Below are 22,315 nucleotides of genomic sequence, written 5' to 3'. Positions count from 1 at the left end.
ACAATGGTGTTATGTGCGGTGCAGTGCAAAAAAGGCAGCATTTGTGCATTTTCCCACAGCAAACTGGATGGCACTGCATGTCACTGCACATCACTGTGCTGATGCGCACACACATGAATAAAGTGTTACTTTGTGAGACTTCAAAACCCTGACACTAGCCTTTATGGTAAAATTCTGCATTTTACAATGCAGGCTAGAGTGAACGTAGCTTTAAATAGTAACTCCACTTTTCTTGAGAAAAAAGTGATCTCCTCTGGGCGATCTATGTACATCACAGGGATAATAACAAATTTAGTTGCAGATTCCTACCTTTTTTTATTTTGAAGAAATAGCTGTTTGTGTGTCTGCATCCATGTGTAAAATAAATGTGAATGGGGCGATTTTATAATTATCAATCAGCTGCGTACTTTCGGAGTTCTAATGAGAAAAGTGGCAAGGTCTGCATCCCTTTGCATGATTTCGCTTTGGGAGTATCTCACCAAAAATGGCATTTATGTTGCAGGGGATGCCCAAAATCTGACTTGTATCTTAGTGCAGACTTCTGGGTAAAATAGTAAGCTATTCACAGAAACAAGACAGAAAACAAAGAAAGAACCCATGTATATAGTGTAGCAAGTTAAAAACAATAGCTATTTATTGTGTAAGCAATAAATAATGCACTCATAAGTGACCCAACAGGCAGAGCATAGTGTATCCCAAAGGGGCAGAAAAGTCACTCGGATGTGCCATCGGGAGTCAGTCTTCAGGGAGCTTCATCTCACCAGCATCCAATCCAAAAATGCAGGCTATTTCTTTAATAGCGGCAGGGTTCTCTGTGCAGCCTGGCAAATCCAGTTTCTGCAGGGCTTCTCCTTAGCTGGAGCTTGGCGAAGCTCCCCAAAGACCAGCTCCCCATGGCACATCTGAGTGACTCTTCTGCCCTTTTGGGATACACTATGCTCTGCCCGTTGGGTCGCTTCTGAATGCATTACGTATTGTTTACACAATAAATATCTTTACTTACTTATTTAACTTTCTTGATTTTACTTACTTAACGTTCTACACTATACACTATATACCTGATTCTTGCTATGTTTTCTGTTTTACATGTCTCTGGAGCTCCCCCTCTTGCCACTCAGCAGCACTGGACTCTGGTGTAGAACAGCTGCATATTGTATAATGTCTTTGCACCGATGACCATGCAAATAATATTGGACATTGCTTATGACACCACCAGCAGATTACATTTTTACTTTTAATGAATTCCAATTGTATTTCTTTTATCTAATTAGAATTATCTGAGCCCAATTTCATTTATTATTATTATTATTATTAATATTATATACTACATCATATACCATGCTTTTGATTATTCATGGCTATTGGTTATGTGGTAATTTTTAAAAACATTCAATAACAACAAGACTTTTGTAGCAATTGTATATGCTAAATTAAATCTTGCTTTTATTTTCTTAAAGTTACCCTTTAAAAATGAACTCTATTCAGATATTTCAAAATACCAGTTAATGTAGTCATGTATTTATTTAAAAAAGGCACTTTAAATATAACTAAATGTAAGTACCTGACTCCATCTTTATATTTGCCACCCTTGTTGCCCAGCATAAGGATTGCCAGCACCAGCAGCCTATCTGACCCTGTTGTAGTGCATGTGTATTGACAGGGAATAAGCAGACAATAAGAGGGAGTGGAGTAAGCAGAAGGAATACTTGTGTTGCTACTGTTTATTTATTAGTATAGGGGTGTGTTCTGGGCCAAGTTGTGCTGTATTTTCTAGCAGGGGTATATGGATCAAAAAAATTGTTAGCATGGAATTACAAATCTTTTGGCACACCAAATATCTACCATGCTTGTGTTTTTAACTGTATATTTATCTGCTTACCTAGAATTTAGCGTTGATATTTAAATTCCGCTATAGAGAAAACATTGTTTTGTCAAGTTGTTATTTTTGTCTTTTATGCCACTGGTGAGATTTCCCTTTTTTGTCCCTCCAATACCTGTCCTTGCGGGATGAAACACTAGAACAATAGGTCCCCACAGGAGCAGTAAAAACACAGGCTTGAAACCATCTCCTCTTATTGCCAGTAGGCACAGTTTTTTTTTTTTTTTAAAGAAGAAATGTAGAAATGTTGTATATCTCATCTGACAAAAAACATTTTTGCCTTAATGAGCATAGCCTGCTAAGCAGTTCAGAGTTCATGCTCTGAATCTTTGGAGCCTTGTATCAGGATGCATGTGCTTGAATTGCATCATTGACAGGTGAACCATGGCTGAAAAACCAGCAGCCAAAAAAGCTTCAGCGAAGATGGCACTGGTAGCTGTTGAGTGGTGAGGGAGAGTATGGCGCTGTCACGATTAGCACACTGCTTACTCAGAGATACCTCTACCCCAGCCCTCATTTCTCCTTAAGAGAGGAATGAAGGAAAAGGCATTGGAATCTACCTAATTTCTGAACAGAGATGCCATATGTAAATCATAAACATGTATGTGTGCCAAACGATGTTTTAGTCAAGCAAGCAAATCTTAATTTTGTGCCATCCCGCTTGCAACTAGGAACTAGCAAATTAAATATGCAATTTTTCATAGTAAACTTTTACATTTTCTGGAAGCCCATTCACTTCATGTTATTAATTAACAAGAGTTAGATTCAGACAGCCCATTGAAACTTTTGTACTTCTAAAGCATTAAATCGCCCCGATTATTAGACACATCACAAAGTGCACTATGGTGCAACATATATGTTGTCCCAGTGCATTGAGGTGCTATTTACAATGAATGGCACCACAATCCATCAACAAATGTACTTGTGTAATTGTGGTAATATGTGCTTTGCAACAACACATGGATATAAATAAGCTCTAAACTAAATGGGGATACACACTAAATATTTTGCATGCACAGCATAAGCCATGTTGGTGAGTCCATAACTCTAAAAGTCAGCTGAGCATACTTTGGAAGGCATTTCTGACCTTTGACTACAATCTTGATACTGGAGCTGGCGCTGCCAGCATCATTGTTGGCGTCACAGGTGTAGTCTCCGCTATCTTCGATGCTGAGGTTGTTGATTTCAAGAACTGGTATAAAGTCAATGAAAGATATGGTATACTTCTCATTTGCCTTAATTTCACTGTCGTTTTTGTACCAGGTGATTTTGATCTCTGGGGATCCACTGATCTTGCACTCACAGCGGACAGAATCACCTTGTTTAGTTACTTTTGTTGACTCTAACTTCTTGATAAACTTTGGTGGTTCTATAAAGCCAAAAGGGGAAAAAGGCAATTAGAATTGAATTCAACAACAACGGTAAGCGGAGGTTGAACCTGAGGAAGTGGTGGTTACAGATGTGTAGTGCTAAATAGTTGTCAAGCTCAAAAGAGTAATAAACACTTAAACACAAAGTAAGACAAACATACAGATGACAAAATTAAAGCAAATCCTCGCACCTGTTACAACCAACATTGCACTACAAGTGTCGCTACCAACATCATTGGTAACTTGGCATGTATAACGTCCAGCGCTTGAGCCATCCACTGTGAAAAGATTTAAGAAACCTATTGACCCTTCCATTCCAAGGAAACATTTAGGTCCAGAAAAGAGTTCCACATCTTCTTTAAACCATTTAATTGCAAATGGTGGTGTTCCTTTTACTTCCACTTTGAAATCCACCAAAGAATCGGGTATTGCCTTTTGACTCTCAGGTTTTAAAATGAAGCTCGGAGGTTCTATGATGTTGGAAAAAGAGTGTTTAAATATTTTTTATTGTATATTTTCCTGAAATAATTGACCTTTAGAAAGATGTGTTTACACCACTGCACACCATATTCTATTTACAAAAGCCTATATTTAAAGATTGTTGTTAGAATTCAAAAGCGACGAGATTATTAAATGGAGTTAAAGAAAAAAGAGTAAATCACTTCAAACCTTTTACGGTCAAGATGGCACTACATTCAGCACTTCCTGCCACGTTGATTACTTTGCACTTGTAGTTGCCACTATCAGATACATCTATGTCAGCAATGGTCAAAGATACTACATTTTCATGACAAACCAGCCTGTGCTTTGCGCTGTGCAAGATTTCACTCCCATCTTTGAACCATTGTGCATTTATGGGCAAAGAACCAGCAACTTTGCATTCCATCTGAATGGAGGATCCAAGAACCTTATCCATTTTTGTTAACTTTTTTGTAAAAGATGGAGGAATAGCTTGATCTGTCCAATAAAAGAATATAGCCAGTTATTTACCTGCACGGGCTAGCTGAATACTTTCTGGCAAGTGCAATAAAATAAATTTTAATACAAACCTAGAACAGTTACAAAAGCTGTACAACTACTGGTTCCAAAGTCGTTTTCAACCTTAATCATATATTCTCCGCTATCTTCCTTGCTTGCAGATTGAATCCTCAAGCTGGATACGTTATCCTCAAAGCTTAGGGTATAAAATCTGCTTGGCATAATCTGTCTGCCTTCTTTGTACCACTTGACTTGGAGCTCTGGTGTCCCAGCCACGGTACAATACAAAGTCACTGGATCTCTTTCCGTTACATTTACAGATTTGGGTCTCTCAACTATCTGTGCGGGCTCTGTGTTACAAATCAAATGTAAAATTATATAAAAGATAAAAAGGATTTGTTTTATAATTTCAATAACTAAATATAGTAAAATGTGATATTTAATAGCCTAGCACTAACCTTGAGCTATAAGAGAGGCAACACATTTTTCTGTCCCTGAATCATTGGAAGCTTGGCAAGTATATCTACCAGTATGACTGGCATCAACAGTCCTGATATAGAGAGTAGCAATGTTGTTCTCAAAGGTAATTTGGGTATTCTCATCTTGCTCTACAACTTTATCTCCTTTTATCCAAGATACTGTTATAGGGTCAGAACCTGCTATAGCACATTGAAAAACAGCAGCACTTCCAAGGATTGTGGTAGCATTTTCTATCTTCTGGACAAAGGTTGGGGGATCTAAATAAGACAAAGCCAATAAAATGTGGTTCAAATGTGTTCTCTAATTATAGAGAAAAAAAGAAATAGAGAATAACCTTTGTTTTTTTTTTTTGCAACTAACCTTTCAAATGTACCGAAGCACTGCAATAACAGCCTCCAGCTTCGTTTGATATTGTACACTGGTATTCACCAGCATCTGAATAGTCAACATTGAAAATGTGCAGCTCAAATACTGATTCCTTTTGAACCAATGAGTATTTTTTACCACTCCGAATCTCCTTTTTGTTCTTTGAATAAGTTACATCGAATGGTGGTGTGCCCAGAACTTCACAGAATAACTTCACATCAGAAGCTTTCACTACTTCAATTGGCTCAAATACAGTTTTAAAAGTGGGGGCCTCTACAATTTAACAAAAAGAGTGACTTATTAAAAATGTATAAATATATAAAGTATTGATAAATGAATCAAATATTTAAGGACTAATAACTAACCTTTTACTTTAACATCAATGCTGCAGCTCTCACTACCTGCCTCATTGGTGGCCTCACAAACATATATTCCAGTGTCTTCAATAGTAGAATTGATAATTTCAAGAGTAGCTATTCCATCTACAAACGAAATACTGTATCTGTCACTTGTCATAATGTCATTTCCATCCAAGTACCAAGTGACCTTGATTTCAGGTGTGCCAGTTATTTGACACTGGAAAGTTGTTGACTCTCCTTTCCTTAACAACAAGATTGGGCTTGGCTTCTTTACAAACCGTGGGGGCTCTAAATATAGATAAAATATTTAGGTTTACATCAGTACCATTCTAAAATAAGATGAATTAGGCTAAGGTGTGATAAAAAAGAATGCAAACCTTTTACAAACAGCATTGCTTTAAAAGTTGCTGTGCCAACATCATTGCTAGCTTGAACTGTGTAACTTCCAGAATCAGCAACTTTAGCTGATAACAGTTCAAGGATACTTGAAGATTCATCCTTCCAAACTGATCGATTTGCTCCTGAAAGGAGTTCCTTGCTATCCTTAAACCATTTGATTACCATTGGAGCGGTGCCATTTAAAACAGTTTTAAACTGAACTCTAGACCCTGGTAGAGTATCTTGTGACTGAGGCTTTTCAATAAAATATGGAGGTTCTAAAATAAGTAAATAAGAAATTGTTAAACAAAAGTTTAGCTAAATTTGTTAAATAAGGGGCTCTGTCTGAAATGAAATAATAAGGAATGCAAACCTTTCACAGTTAAATATCCACTGCATTGACTCTTCCCTGCCTTATTTGTGGCAATGCATGTGTAGGTCCCACTGTCTAATCCTTCTAATTCATTGATCTCCATGAATGCTATGTTATCGTGGAAGGAATATTTGTGTTTTCCGCTAGGCTGAATTTCTTTGTCATCCTTTAACCATTTCACAGTTATTGGATGTGAGCCAGAAACTATACATTCAAGATTAACAAAAGACCCTTTGACGCTGTCCATTTTTTTCAGTTTCCTTGTAAATGATGGTGGGATTATTAGATCTAATTAACACAGAAGAAATAAACACCAAGTTAGTTGCAAATTAAATGTGTCCAAAAGGACAAATATATATAATGAAGAAAAAATATATCTGAATACTAACCTAATACATTGACAGAAGCAGTGCAAGAGCTTCTGCCAACATCATTCTGTACCTCAAATGTATACTCTCCGCTATCATTTTTGTCCGCTGAAGCAATTTTCAAACTGGATACATTTTCAGTATAACTAATTTTATATTTTGGACCAAATTTTAACTCTTTTCCATCTTTGAACCATTTGGCAGTAATTTCTTTAGTACCAGAAAATTTACATTGCAATGTCGCAGGGTCACCTTCTGTGACATCAACAGAGACAGCCTTGTCAATAATTGTGGCAGGTTCTGTTGTTAAAGAAGGATAAGATTGTTTAGAACTTGTTTATAGTTTAATTGCTTTTTATTTAAAGTTTTAAAAGCAGAGATCAAAAGGGACCAACCTTTAACTGCAAGCACCGCAGAGCATCGTTGAACGCCTGCATCATTTTTGGCTTCACATGTATACTTGCCACCAAGGTTGCTTTTAACAGAAGTTATGTGTAGTGTGGCTACATTGTTTTTTAATATTGCTTTTATGTTTTCATCTTCCATAACTTCATCATTGTCTTTCCACCATGATATGGAGATGGGCTGTGAACCTTTAACAGAACATTGGAAGGCAACCATTCCTCCAATGAGGGAACTAAGATTTTCAATTTTCCTTGTAAAAGTTGGGGGTTCTGATAGATAGATGAAGAGTTGTAAGAAATAATTTACAGCTAAGCTAAATTTTTTAAAACAAAGTTTCTTATTTAATTTGTTTGGTGATACTAACCTTTTAGAGTCACAAGCGAACTACAAAGACAGCTTCCAACGTCATTAAACACCCTACACTGAAATTCTCCTGTATCCATGGAGTCAAACCTTAGAATGTTGAGGCTTAGTAAATTTTCCTGGAAAAAGGTTTTGTACTTCCTACCACTCCGAATAGGTTTGTTGTCCTTGAACCATGAAACCTCAAATGGAGCTGAGCCTACCAATGCGCCTTCCAAAGTAACTTCGGAATCTCTCAGTACTTCAATATTTTGAAACTCTTTTACAAAAGATGGAGGTTCTGTATTTCAAGAGAAATGCCTTTCAGTAAATAAAATGTTTTAAAAATATAGAAATAAGAGTATATAAAAGAAGAGTAAAGAAGAAGCAAATACTTTAACACACCTTTAACTATGACAGCACAGCTGCATGTATCTGTACCAGCCTCATTTTTAGCTTGGCATACATATTCGCCAATGTCTTCAAGACGTATATTATAAATTCTAAGAGCTGCTACAGAGTTCAGGAATGACATACTGCAAGCGTCACTTTCTTTAATTTCTTTGTCATTTTTAAACCAGGTAATACTAATAGTTGGTGTTCCAGCTACTTTACATTCAAGTTGTACAGCATCGCCCTTTTTGAAAAGCTGTGATTGTTCTAGCTTCTCAACAAATGTTGCTGGCTCTGTAGAATTTAAAAAGAGTTAGAAAAGAGAAATTTGTGGTAAAGGACTAAAAGAAGGTATGCATAGCTGTAAAAGCAAAGAAGAAGTCAAACCTTTCACAAATATGTTTGCACTGCATTCTACAGCGCCAGCCATGTTGCTGACTTTGCAGACAAAGTTTCCTGATTCTGATGTTTTAACTGCATAGAGTTCCAAAGAGCTGCTGGTGTTCTCTTTAGCAATGTAGCAAGAACCTCCAGTTTTAAGTTCATCCACTCCTTTAAACCATCTTATAGACAAAGGTGGTGTTCCCTTAAATGTGGTCTTCAGACACACAGTTGATCCTGGCAGGGTATCTTGTGACTCTGGTTTGGTTAGAAAGCTTGGAGGTTCTAAATGTATGAAGAACAGACAATGTAAAAATCAAAACCTTAAAGAAGCATTAAGGAGTATTGAAACTAAAGGTAGCAGGAAAGGCATATGAACCAAACCTTTAACAGAAAGAGTTCCTTTGGATTCCTTTGTTCCTGCAGAATTTGTTGCTTTACAAGTATAAATTCCAGCATCACTCAGTTCTAGCCGCCTTAGCTCCAAAGAGGCAGTACCTTCCACAAATGATATCTTATACTTGTCTGGAGTAAGTTCTTCCCCATTTTTAAACCATGCAATTTTCATGGGCAAAGAACCAGAGACTTTGCACTCCAATCGACATGGCACATTTATTACATTGTCAATATCTCTCAATATTTTAGTAAAGGATGGGGCAATAGTTCGATCTGTTTATGACAGAAATATAGGTTTATCACCAAATTGTTTAACATACTGAAAACTATGCCAACTTTACTAATTCTAATTTCAATAACTGTGTGTCATACTAACCTAATACTGTAAAAGTGATCTTGCAGCTGCTACTACCGACATCATTGGACACCTCAAACGAATATTCTCCACTGTCCTGAATTTCAGCAGAGTAAAACTTCAAGGAGGCAACATTATTTTTAAAACTGATCCTATACTTTTTGCCAGAAATTATCTCCTTCCCTTGCCATAGCCATTTAACTTTAAGTTCAGGTGTGCCCGATACGGTGCAATCCAAAGTGGCAGGATCTCCCGCAGTCACTTGGATTAATTCAGCTTTTTCGACTATCTTGGCTGGTTCTAAAATAAAGTTAAATAATGTCATAAACAAGTTTCAGCTTACTGGAAATAGTTTTTGATCTGAAAGATGTAGTAGAAGAATCACTAACTGACCTTTTACCAATAATTCTCCAAAACAACTTTGGCTTCCTGCTTCATTTTCAGCCACACAAGTGTATTTTCCAGCACTGTTAACTTGCACACTGCTGATATGGAGAGTGGCAATGTTATTGTCAAATGTGATTTTGACTTTGTTATCTTCTCTGACAACATCTCTTCCTTTCATCCAAGTTACCCTGATGACCTCAGAGCCTTTTAAAATGGCTTGTAGAGAAATATTGTTGCCAACTATAGCAGTGACATTTTCAATCTTCTTCACAAATGATGGGGGTTCTAGTTTGAAAGACAGCAGGAAATCTGAGAATTTCTTCCTTTTAAACAACTGCTATAGTCACATAAATACTAGTACTTTTTTATCTTAAAATGTTAATATTAGTGTTATTTATTGACAGGTGAAGTCATTGTTTATCAATTAGAGAGATTAGTATGCTCTCCTATTAAACTATGTTTGTATATTGCACCCACTAAAATAGTTATTGGAATGCTAAGTATTAGCAAAATGTCTGATGCAGAAGTGAAATTAAAAACCTCAACTCCATCTAAAGCATTTTTCTGTTTTGGAGAGCATGGGAACGGTCAATCTTTATAAAAAAAAATGTATTACTGTCCATGTCACTGCTAAATTATTCAAGCTGCACACCACACAGGACTTAAGTAGTATTTGGTGCACAAGACGGATAGTATGATAAACCAATAAGGCAACAACCAACACATGACACCAGCACACATTCGTTTTTCGTTCCTGAGACTTTACTGACATACAAGTTACCAGTAAAATGTCAACACAAGGTTTTGAAACAAAAAAGGTTGCTTTGCATTTTTACAGTTATATGCATTCAAATCAGTTAAGATATGAAGAACGAAGATGTGCTGATGACATACATTTCTATTGGCTGTGGGGAGTTCATCTTACTTTCTGAACCAATAAAAGCCTGATAGAGGTTCCAGCATCACCATTCTCTTTAAAAAATACAACTGTCTGCATCCCTTTTGAATACCCCTCACCTCTTTCCCCAATGGCACCATTAGCAGAACAGGCAGTAATAGATACTTTATCTAGTGAGAACACAGACAGCAATAAAAAAAAATATCTGCTGTTTTCCCTTATCTATCCAAAAAAAAAAAAACTTTAGAATTCAGCTTTGATAAATGAAAGACTTGTGCATACGATAAAACAGATCCCATGCAGGAGGAATGATGTCCCTAAGCAAGAGGACACGTTACTGACTATAATGCCCCTAATTTATTTTGCTGATCAAAGGCTCTGAAAGTGAAACAATTTTGAATGTAGTAGCACAGTATGGAAAGCAGCAACAGAAATTCTTCTTATAATAAAATTTTCCAGAATTAGGTAGATTTGGTTCCTTGAGCTAAAATGTTCCAAAATTAAGTAGATTTGGTTCCTTGAGCTTACAAACTTGATCTATATATTGAGTGCATTTTTTTGTGCATTAAATTTCTTTCATGTATAGTTCAGAGGTCAGATTTAGGGCACAGAAAAAGCTTCATGGTTTCACTTCTCAAGTTGTAGATCTTCAACTACATATTAGCCACAGGCGGTAAGATAAGAGATATTAGTAGTTAAAGATACTGAAGATAATGGTTGGTAATTGAAGAGGTATAGAGGTGTTAGAAGCAAAAAGAATATTTTTTTTTTTTTTAAAGAAGAAGATGAAAATTAATACTAGCCCAATACTAACCTTTAAGCCTGTATGATGCACTGCAGTTGCACTTGCCCACTTCATTGGCAACAACACACTCATATTCACCAACATCTGCACTATTAAATGATGAGATTTCCAGACAAGCAAAAGACTTTTGATATATGAGCCTGTACTTTTTACTGCTTCGTATCTGTTTCTTATCTTTGTACCAGCTAATTTCAAAAGGTCCAGTACCAGATACTTCACACTGAAGAGTAGCACTTGATCCTTTAACTATTTCTGCTGGTTCAAGTGTTTTGATGAATAAAGGAGGCTCTAGAAGAGTATTAGATTATCAGACGATTATTACAGAAACAGTATACATTTATGAATAATATCTACCCACTATGTAGATTCAACAAACAAACCTTTAACAATAATTTCAGAAGTGCAGCTTTCGGAGCCAGCGTCATTTAGAGCTTCACAAATGTAACTTCCGCTATCGTCAACTTTCATGTTTGTGATATCTAATACAGCATCTGAGTTGTCGAAAGTCATTTTAAACATTTCACTTGGTGTAATTGCTGTGTTGTTCTTGTACCAAGTGACATGGATATCAGGTGAACCTTTAATTTTGCACTGTAAATGTGCTGACTCTCCCTGTCTTAACAAATAAGAGGGTTCCACCTTCTTCACAAAAGATGGTGGCTCTATAGAAAAAAAAAACATTACAAATAGAATAAGCTGAAAAACAAGATAATGTTTTTCTTTTCAACAGGTATTTTGAAGAAGACGAAGATGAAGAAGATAAGGAAGATGATTTTGTAGGTCTTGCAAAGTTCAGCCATTTGGTCCATAGTTTTGTTCAGCCATATAGAACATTCACACTTGCTTGAATAGTGTTTGATAAACCTCATTCAGTCATACATACATACACAAATTGTATTGCAGACAAGACATGTACAAGACAGTTTACAACAAACTTAAACTAACTTAGTGTATGGTATGTTAAAAAAAATACTTTGGAAAAAAAGATAGCTATTGTGTCCCTTGGTCGCACACTTTTAAAGCTGTGGTATGGATGGTATGTGTAAGTGTATTTTTTTTTCTTACCTCGTATTGTAACAACTGAAGAAGAGGAGCTGCTTCCTGCATCATTTGTTGCAGTGCACACATAATTTCCAGAATCCTTTATCTTAGCAACTGGTATTTCAAGAGAAGCCACTTTGTCTTCAAAATAGATTTTATAATCCTTCCCTGGAAGGAGTTTGTGGCCATCTTTTGTCCAGGCTACTGTTACTTTTCTGTCTTCGTCTACCTGGCACTCAAGGCGAATAGTTTTGTTCACAGCAGAACGTAAAGGTTCCAGTTCTTTAATGAAGTGTGGCTTGTTGATAACTATCAGTTCTGCCTGGCAGGTGTCTGTTCCAAACTTGTTTGATGCTTTGCAAGAATAGATGCCTTTGTCGGTAGTGGTTAGATTCAAGAACTCTAGAATATGTTTGTTGTTTATCGCTGAGACAAGAATGTTCTCTGAAGAGGAGATGGGAAGTCCATCTTTCTGCCATATTGTATCAATAACTGGTGTACCTGACACTGTTGCTTGGAACTTAGCTTTTTTACTCACAAAAGAGGTAATAGACTCTGGTCTAGTTATAAAAGATGGAGGGAAGGCTTCTGCAAAGAAAACAGAGGTTTCAGTATTTCATCAGTAAGTTAAAATCACAGAGTTTATGCCAAAAAGCAAGAAACCTAAAAATTCTAAACTTGCAGTTACTGTCTATACTATATTAGGATAAAAAGAATCATGTTTATGAAGCTGTTCTAAGATGATACACACACACTAAGGAAGTCAGGCGGTAATGCAAACACTCTTGATTATTTCTTTCTTGAATATTGTGCAATCATTTTAGGTAATAATAAATATTAGGAATTCACAAAGCTAGCCAGATATGTATTCAGCCACTCCATGGCTCCAAAGTGTAATATCAGCAATTGTTATACTGTGAACACTATAGATCTCCAATAGAAATATCATTATATGAAAGAAATTAATCTCAATAAACCTAGTTTATGCAACATACCCAAACCTCATTTGGGCTTCTAAACATAACAGTTTAGATTCAGATCCAGATCTTTTTTTAAATATCCAAAGTTTTTTTTTTAAAGTCTATGAAAGAGAAAAAACACTTAAAAAATAGTAAAGACTGAGATTCAGGAAAAGGATATTTTTTATCCACGCGAAGATACCTTTTTTCCCCAGGCTATAAATAGCACTCACTTACCTTTATTGTCATGAATATTCCACAGAAATAAATATATTCTTGAAAGAAAACTTATGTGTGTATATGTATGTGTGTTTTCTTCATGTAACTGACATTTACTCACCAGTCACAGTTAGGGTTGCAGTGGTGCTTATGCTACCAAACTGATTGGAAGCTTTGCACGAGTATTCACCACAGTCAACAACCTGTGGCCTAAGAACCTCAAGAGTTGAAATGTAGTTTGATGTCTTCACAGAGTATTTGTCACTTTCATAGATTTCTCGTCCAGACTTGAACCACTGGAATCTAACGTTGGGTGCAGGTTCTGTCTCACAGGTGAAAAATGCAGAGTGCCCAACTGCTGCTTCTACAGACTCGAGTCTCCTCTTCAGCACTGGAGCTAAAGATAACAAGTGAGAAGAAAAAAAGCCTAAGTATTTTCTTAGGGGGAAATGGTACATTTAAAAAACAATTTTACTTGGAAGTGGAGAGCTTTTTTCAGGAAAGGAAAGTGAAAGGAAAATGGCTGTGTGGATGAAAGGTAATTGTTAGCAGTTTACATCATATTACATGGCAGCACCAGTTTGAAGAAGTGAAATCAAATTCTACTGCAAAATAGTGTGAACATGCACAAAAAATGTGGCTTATCAAAAGAAAACACATGAGCTGAAAGTGAAAAGTCATTTATTTATTATTCCTGCAAGTGATAACTATTACAAATTAAAAAGTAAACAAATAATTTAAAATGACAGCATGCATTTACCTATTTTAAATGAGGTTGGGAAATGAAAAAAAAAAAAAAACACAGAGCATTAAACTGTCATAGTGAAGATAAAAAGTGCCGATAATATAACTAGCGGATTTGTGGATATGGGGATGGATATAAGAAAATAAGTAAACAGTTAGTACTAGATGTGACTGTATAGCGTAACATTGAGTTATCAAAGGTCTCTATGTCTTTACAAATCATAAAATATGAATAAGAGAGGCTAGTAAAAATCTGTTTTAGATAGAAATTCTCTTTTATCTTTTGAAATGAGAAATGTCAATTATTTTGAGGTCTGTCTTATTTTTAGCCTAAAATATTTTGTGCCTTCTGTCATTTAGGATACCTTTGATAAACACAAATCAGTTGAACATACACATACAAAAAGTGATATAACATATACTGTAATAGTTAAAAAAAAAGGTAGTACATGAAAGGATGATTAGAACAGCAAAGGCGTTTACATTTTACTATGTGGTAAAGTGAAGTTAGGTTTAGTGAAATGAAAACACATTCTTTTCAAATATCCAGTCATGCAAAGGAAATTATTTTGTTCTTTACCTCCAACCTAAATTGACTTTGCTGCTTAAAAAAGGAAAGTCCAAAAAAAGCTTCCAAACAGTTATCGCTCTGATGGGCAGCAAGTTGGAACCCAGCTGTCTTTTATACCCCCAGTTGCTTTTTGAGCAAGCAACTCTTCTGGTTGTGTTAAATGCCTGCTTCCCCAGTAAAGCACTGCGGTTATATCTGCTGGCCGTATGTCTCTACAGGACATATCAATGAAGAAGGGGCTTGCAGGATAACAGCAGGGGATCAGGCATCTGACACACCTGGAAGAAGGTTGAATGGCAAGGCTCTGCCAGAAGTTGTAGTGTTTGAAGATAGCTGAGTTCAGACTTGCTGCCTGCCTGCTGGAGAGACAAGTATTCAGAAGGTTGTTTTGCTAGTGACTTTATTGGCAAATTTGCAGCAAAAGTAGCAAGCCTAAACATGCATGTGGTTTTGTTATATTTGATGATTCATGCTTAACTCCAGGCTTGCTTTTGTTGACTAATGGCAAAATAGACGTTTTTTCAAAGTAAATACAATGTTTTTAAAGTTTCCAGCTCACTCAGGTATCCCTCTTTCATGAAAAAAAAACAAACAAACAGCTCAGCTATAGATTAGATGGGATGGCTTATATTTAAAGAGTAGAAGTGACATTTTATAATATGCTAATAAATAATGGTTATGCACTGACTATTTACATGAGGTGTTAGCGTAATAAAAAGTGTCATTAGATCAACCCTGCAGCCTAGGAAAAGGCAACATTCTGAAATTCAATTTGTGGAACAAATTTCAATTATGTTTTTTTTTTTTTTTTATTGACTTTATAAAAAATTTAATATTTTATGAGTTGTCAAGTGTTGCCTTCTCCTGCATTGAAACACTGCATTATTGTTTTGTTGTTAGCAGAAAAGTGGTACATTACTATCCCCATAATCCAACCTCTTTTAACAACTGTAAGTTGAGCTGATGTTGTGGATTTGCCAGCGTCATTCAAAGCCTCACAGGTATATTCTCCTTGATGTAAATCCATTTGTACTTTGCCGATTACTAATGTGTAGGTATCATTATGTTGTGAACACTTGAACTCTATGCCTGAAGACAATAGTCTATTATTAAAGTACCAGTTAACAGTCTTAGCACTGTATATAACTGTGTTGAAGGTAACACAGTCCCCTTCATTAGCCATAGAATCTAATAAATGTTGCCTAATTATTGGAGTGGAAGATTCTTTTAAGAGCTCATCCTCATATATTTCTTCCCGTGTCTCTCTCTTCTTCACTATTTGTACTTGTTCCTGTATGGATACAGCCGAAAATGTAACTTCATCTGTGCAAGCTGCTGCACCAATGTCCTTAACCTCCATATGTGCCATGACAGCACTGGACACTCGTTTTGCTATGCTAGGCTTAAATGCTTCTGACTCAGTCTTTAAATTGACAGAATTATGGGCATCAAGTAAATTAGGTTTATCTGATACTGTTGCTGTTGACATTTCCTGTTGTTGTTCTATGGCAATAAAGGCTTTCTCTTGTCTAGTGATTATACTTCCTGGTCTGCTGGCTTCCAATATATGTCTTTCTTCAGTTATAACAGCCTGAAAAGCAGTTTTAAGTTCAGTTTTAAGGTCAATGCTTTGTGGATAAACCCTTGGAAGAGACAATGTTATTTCTTCAATGGAAAAATTACTTGTTGTGATCACATAGGTGCATAAGGTGTTCTCAGGTTCTTTGGTTACTTTGATGTTTTTAACATCTATGTTTTGTATGTTCTTCAGCATTTCTGCAGACAAAAGATCTGATTTATTTATTAAGGCAGAATACAAAGCTCTTCTAACATGACCTTTAATTTCTAAATTGAAACTTCTTAGATCTTCTGAGGCCATTAGTTGCTCTTTGTAAAGAATAGCTGCATCAATCACATCATGTGAGCTCAGAAGTTCTTTCGGTTGAGTTTTTACTTTTAACATTTCTGTTCCTGGTCGTTGTGAAATGTTCAAATGTTCCTCTGGGATAGCTTGTTTTTCCTCCACAGCTAAGGGCAAACATACTGACTGACCTTCCTGAATTCTTGCTGCATAATCTTGTTGGGCTTCATCTGAAGGAATAACACTTTGTATTGGTATACCATGGTTCTCAATGCACGTTATTTCTACAGGACGAGTTGATTCTTGAGTAATTTGACAAGCATCTATGTGAATATCTGGCACAAAATTAGCATGACCTTCAACAATAGCCGTACTTTCAACTGTAGTACATAGTTTTATAACAGGCTGAAAGTCATCTTTTTGTACTGTAGCTCTTTGCTCTTTCTCTGTTGCAACTAACTCTTCTTTTGGCAATAAAAGAACATCTTTCATTGAAACAGCACATTTGTGTTGTTGACGTTCAATAACAAGCAAAGGTTCTACACCTTGAGGTGATGTTTGAAGTTCTTTTATACTCTCTCCTGAAAGAATCCGTTTGTCTTCAACATGGAGACTACGTTTGTAGAATTTCTCCATTTTGTTTAATGCAGTATTTGAATCAGGTTTTTTGAAAAAAATGTCTTCTTCTTTAGGTAACAAAAATTCTGACTGTATAGTTTGCATATTTAAAATTGGGGGAGGTTCTTTGGAATAACTCAGATTCACTTCTGCACTGAAATCTTTTATATTTTCAGTATCTTCACATAAAATAGTACGACGGTCATCATACAATGAAGACAGAAGAAATACTGAGCTTTTTGTGATATCAGCTTGCTCTTCAGATGGCATAGTAAAGAAAAAATTTTCTTCACTTGGTAGATGTGTGTGAGGTTCTACAACTTGCAAGTGCATGACTTGTCTCAGTTCATGATCACACTTAGCTACTTCTTCAGCATCCCTGTCTTGAATAGACAATGCATGTTCACATAGAAACTGATGTTTCTCTTCCAACATCAAACCACTGCTTATGGGTGGATCTTTGATGAGCACAGCCGTTTCTTCCTTTGCTTTTTCAAAATTCAAATTCTGTTCCCTTATCAAAATATGTTGGGAATCTATCACTGGGGTAACCAATGGGTCTTGCAAAACCATGTCTGATTTTAAAGCTAGATTCTGCTTTTCCATCTCTAAAATATGCGAAGCTTCTTCTCCAAGCAACTGCTCTTTTGTGAATTCCTCAACAATCTCCACATTGTGGGTATGTAAAACTTCTTTGGTTTCAGGTGTGGATACTGCTGCAGTGGTCTCCTTAACTAAAATTAATGCTGTTGTATCACATGATATTAACTGTTTTTCTTCTGTTATAACTGAAACAGGCCTTGATTCTTTCTCATGTGTGAGACCTAATTGTAAAGTGCATGGGTAGTTATCATTTACTTCTCTTTCTTTATCTGCTAGTGTCATTTCTTCAGTGACAGGTACTTGAAGGGATTGTGATTTAGGCCCCTCTAATTCTTGAAAAACAGGACTTACAATTTTCTTGACATTCTGTTCAGTTAAATCTACGAGCTCTGTGATTACTGATGTAGCTAAAGGGATTGACTCATTAGGCTGTGGCTCAAGTTGAACTAACTGTTGTTCTAAATGAATCACTTCTTGTAGTGAATCACCTTCCTCACTGTGTGCAGAGTACTTTGCTTCTGTTCCAATTGTGTACAACATGGTAGAATGTTCTTGTTCAGACCTTGAATCTCCTGGTAACTTAACAGCATATAGGCGTGTTTCAGTGCTTTCTTGAACAGAGGATTTCTTGTAGGACTTGGTAACTTTCATCTGTGATTCCTTGTCGGCTATACTAAAATTGGGAACAACCTTCAGCTCTGCAGTGCAGGATGTCTTACCAAGACTGTTAAATGCTTTGCAAATGTAAAGACCACTGTCTTCTTGTTGGCATTTGTGAACTGTTAAAAAGCCTATTCCATCTTGCTTCAGGCAAATGGTGTGACGCTTCCCGGCCAATATCTGCTTATTATCCCTGAACCACCGAACCTTTGGCTTTGGATTACCTGTGACTTTATATTCCAAAACTGCTTTATCATTTTGGGTGCAGCAAACATTTTGTAAAGGCTTCACAAAGGTTGGTGCAAGAAGTTGATCATTTTCTTCTGACTGACCACCTAGAGTTAGGGATGTCTCAAAATGTTTGCTAATATCTATACTCTCTCTCTGCATCACTGTTATATATGAGCTGCACGTGGTTTGGCCATGCTCATTTATTGCAATGCATGTATACTCTCCCTCACTGTTTTCTTCCACACATGTAATAAGGCAACTGTATTCGTCACCATCATATATTAATTTGTAAAACTCAGAGGTGCTCAGCTCTTCTTTGTCATGCCACCAATGTATACTGGGCCTTGGGAAACCACTAACAATAACTGACAATTTGACTGCATCTCCTATTCTAGCATCCAGCGATGAAAGCTTCTTTGTGAAAACTGGAATACTAGCTTCCTTTTTAAATTCTAATTTATTTGAATATATTAATGATTCAGGCATAGACTCAAGTGTTCTAGATTTAGGTTGTAATTGCAGGCCACTGCTGAAGGTTTCTGTTGTGTCTTCCTCAGTAGATATTACATAAGAGCTAGACACATCTGTGCAAACAAAAACAGTTGGTAATAATATATTAATATACAACCAGCACCGGTTTGTTTAAAGTGGTATTAAATCCCAAACCAAAAAATGCAATATATTGCAGCTTACCAATCGTTAGATGTGGTGGCGGCATTAGTTTTCTTTTCTTTGGCTTTCCCCCCTCTGATTTCACCTGGTGATCTGGCCAGTAACATACCTCCTGTATTAGTGAGACACAACTCCGGAGGAATGAGAACAGGAGGCATGGCAGACAGCAGCATTGTGGAGGGGGGGGGGATTTGAATACACTAACTAATTGAAGCCAAATTCTAGCTCAAACTGTATAATCAGTTACAGCATACAGTTTTTTTGTTCTTGTCAGTGTTAAATGGTTTGTCTCATCTATGCAACATTCTTCTGGAGAGCTTGAGCTTTTTAAAACAACAGACCTGCTGGCTGGATCACCATTAGAAAATAGAAAAACTAAGTATAAAAAACTACTGCTGCCATCACATTCAGGAAATTGGTAAGCTGCAATATAATACATGTTTGCTTTTGGGTTTAATACTGCTTTAAGTCAAGAAGGCTAGTGTAGCCTTTTCATTTGATGAAGAAGTAAAATAAACATTAGAATGCTAAACACAATTAATAAATGAAATGTAATGAGTCATGTAAAACAAAGGCCACAGAAACATTTTTAGTAAAGAGCCTTTTCATATAGAAAAATCACTGTCGTATGGAAATAACTAATAAAAAAAACTATAATATATATCAGTATCACAAGAACCCTGTAAATATGTTTTGATGCAAAACTGAAATTGGATTTGGAAAAATGAAGGCAGAGAAACTTATAATTGCAGAGAAATTTCTAGATGTCTCCTCTTCCATAAGTTCTATTGGCCTTTTAGCAAATTTTCTCTGATTGCACATTAAGCCATGCATGCACAGCTCAGTGTACATTGTTGTATGATTTTGTGCTGGGGCAAAGTTATGGCATCCCAATCAAGATGCCAGAAGACTTTAAACTTGGAAAAAGACAGCAGGAAGATGAAAGACCCGACAATGGAGTGACGAGGGGGAGTGCAGTAGTGCTGTGTTGGAGGGGGCACTTTGCAATTTATGTATGCCATAATGTGCAAATAATATAATAACATTTGATATTATGAACAATGTTTATGAACAATTTGTTCAGGAACATATAAACCTCAGGGTTTCCTCTGGAGACAGATATGGTGTAAAGTCAATTTTTTTTACACTTGTGGTACACTGCTTTGAGATGCCAGAGACTGGAGCTACACCAGTACCTCACACATAAGGTAAGTACATTAAAGTTAGTTAATATACTTACCTTACCCCTGGCTTCCACATGTGGCACCTTGCTATAATGACATCACTATACTTCTACAAAATCACTCGTAATGTTCAGAATTTAAAAATCTCACAAGAAGATGCTTCAGCACTGTGCCGACACATCTTCTTGAGAGATTTCAGGGTGTTTCCCAGGACCTTACAGGAAAGAAGGTGATGTCACCCCCTGCAGTACACAACCCGGGGAGCGAAGGTATATACATTTACTACTTTTTTTTTTTCAAGCATTTTTGTTTCTCCAAAGGGTTTGGCATATAAAAATGGACCTTAATTGGTAAGTGTAAGGTCAGCTTTAGGTCCGGTTCACACTTCTGCGATGCGGGAAGGCTGCGAATCCGCAGCCTGTTCCCGCATCGCACACGCACCCCCGGCAGTTCACACTGCCATATGCGATACGCTGGGGGTGTCAATGTAATCTTAACGACACCCCCAGTTTGATTGCATATCGCAGTGCGATCGTGCAGTTAGCACAGGATCGGATCGCACAAGTGTGAACCGCCGTGCGATCCGATCCTGATGCGGCTGCCAAAAAGGGTCCCTGTGCGTGTTTGGTGCGGCTGCGGTGCAAATTTAGCCATACAAACTGTATGGCTAAACTCGCACCGCACAGCCGATCGCATGTAATGTCGGAGCAGTGCGCTCCGACATTACATGCGAACCCCGCACACGCACAAGTGTGAACCGGGGCTTCAGACTATGAGTAAGACAAATACTTCAGCCAAAATTCTGACAGATTTGGCAATGCTCACACATAAGCATAATTATACCATCTTCTTTTACCACTCATACCCAAATTACATATCAAGCAGGATACAGTACAAACATTTGCACCATTGCTGCATATTTAGAAAGATGTGATCAGACTTCAACGTCCAAAAGGATATTGTTTGGTAGAGGGTATTTGCTAATCATACACCACAAGATTATCTGAAATTTAAGCTCAAAGAACAACTGTACTGTCTTTATTAAACTCCATTAATCCACCTGTAATTCTTGTAAACTAACCTACACTGACACCTCCCACCCAGCTTATTACTTACCTCTGTAGCAGAGCCTCTTTCTGCTTCTCAGCAAGAATCTTATTCAATGCTGGCCACCCTCGCACACTCACAAATGTTTTTGGAGCTGTCCTGCAGCTTCAGTGTCTAGAATGGCCCCATGCAAATCTATGAGGTGTGAGTGTGGGGGTGCAGCCAACGTCATAGAGGATCCCTTCTGGGTCAGTGTTGTATTGTAGGCACCATGAGGAAAGGACCTAACTGGCCAAAACAATCTTTTGAATGGATCAGAATTAGAGTATCTACGTAAGTGTTCAGGGAAAATGACCTCACAGATTTTCGATAAATTGATTGATAAAAAGGTTTTCATTTCATTTTTCATAAAATACAGTCAGTATTGAATCTGTTTTCAAAAAGACTGTAATGTTTTGCAACAGTAGATGCACACAAACAGATATAAAGAGAGAAAATTATAGCCATATAATTGCTTTTCATGTTATTTTATTGAATTAATAAAATTATACAATGACAAAATAAAACAGCTGCATGACTTCGACAAGACAATGTTTACCCAGGTGCAAAATTACATCTCACATTCAGGACTTGGTTTCAAGATTGGGATATAAGTAAAACTTATGAAGACTTACAATTATACAGTAGATTTGCAATATTTACAAAATGCTGTTGCACAGTGATGGATTGAATGAAGCTACAATGATAAGCCTAATGTGAAGTAATTACATATATGTCCACCATATATAGCTTATTTATTATGATGAGTAAAAAACCAAGATGTAATGACAGATGTGAGATGAACATTTGTATACTCTATCTAGCACTCTTCCTACATATAGTGCCAATAAAGTTCTACCCAACTAGCAGCAAATAAAGCTCAGATCACGCTCTGAGTTGATGTATAAACTCATTCATGGAGCATAAATCTTGATATTCACTTTAAAATAAAA

General features: G+C 36.6%; 1 protein-coding gene across 1 annotated transcript in view; it reads right to left on the bottom strand.

Annotated features, from left to right (window-relative positions):
- The window catches only part of LOC309558726 (titin-like), a 320,308-nt gene that overhangs the window by 214,242 nt on the left and 83,751 nt on the right, over positions 1 to 22,315 (bottom strand). Inside the window, exons 44-64 of the mRNA XM_082261775.1 lie at positions 13,254 to 13,529; positions 11,979 to 12,542; positions 11,294 to 11,575; positions 10,923 to 11,201; positions 9,217 to 9,495; positions 8,845 to 9,123; positions 8,457 to 8,741; positions 8,079 to 8,357; positions 7,704 to 7,985; positions 7,321 to 7,599; positions 6,947 to 7,225; positions 6,573 to 6,851; positions 6,184 to 6,471; positions 5,810 to 6,088; positions 5,439 to 5,720; positions 5,068 to 5,346; positions 4,686 to 4,964; positions 4,299 to 4,577; positions 3,919 to 4,206; positions 3,441 to 3,719; positions 2,967 to 3,248 (exon numbers count right to left, since the gene is read on the bottom strand). Of these exons, the coding sequence (XP_082117901.1) occupies positions 2,967 to 3,248; positions 3,441 to 3,719; positions 3,919 to 4,206; positions 4,299 to 4,577; positions 4,686 to 4,964; positions 5,068 to 5,346; positions 5,439 to 5,720; positions 5,810 to 6,088; positions 6,184 to 6,471; positions 6,573 to 6,851; positions 6,947 to 7,225; positions 7,321 to 7,599; positions 7,704 to 7,985; positions 8,079 to 8,357; positions 8,457 to 8,741; positions 8,845 to 9,123; positions 9,217 to 9,495; positions 10,923 to 11,201; positions 11,294 to 11,575; positions 11,979 to 12,542; positions 13,254 to 13,529 (6,177 nt within the window). The remainder of the gene's footprint in view (positions 1 to 2,966; positions 3,249 to 3,440; positions 3,720 to 3,918; positions 4,207 to 4,298; positions 4,578 to 4,685; positions 4,965 to 5,067; positions 5,347 to 5,438; positions 5,721 to 5,809; positions 6,089 to 6,183; positions 6,472 to 6,572; positions 6,852 to 6,946; positions 7,226 to 7,320; positions 7,600 to 7,703; positions 7,986 to 8,078; positions 8,358 to 8,456; positions 8,742 to 8,844; positions 9,124 to 9,216; positions 9,496 to 10,922; positions 11,202 to 11,293; positions 11,576 to 11,978; positions 12,543 to 13,253; positions 13,530 to 22,315) is intronic.

The sequence above is a fragment of the Pelophylax lessonae genome, assembly GCF_965119305.1.
Source record: "Pelophylax lessonae genome assembly, chromosome: 6".
Lineage (NCBI taxonomy): Eukaryota > Metazoa > Chordata > Amphibia > Anura > Ranidae > Pelophylax > Pelophylax lessonae.
This window is presented reverse-complemented; position numbering and strand designations above follow the sequence as displayed.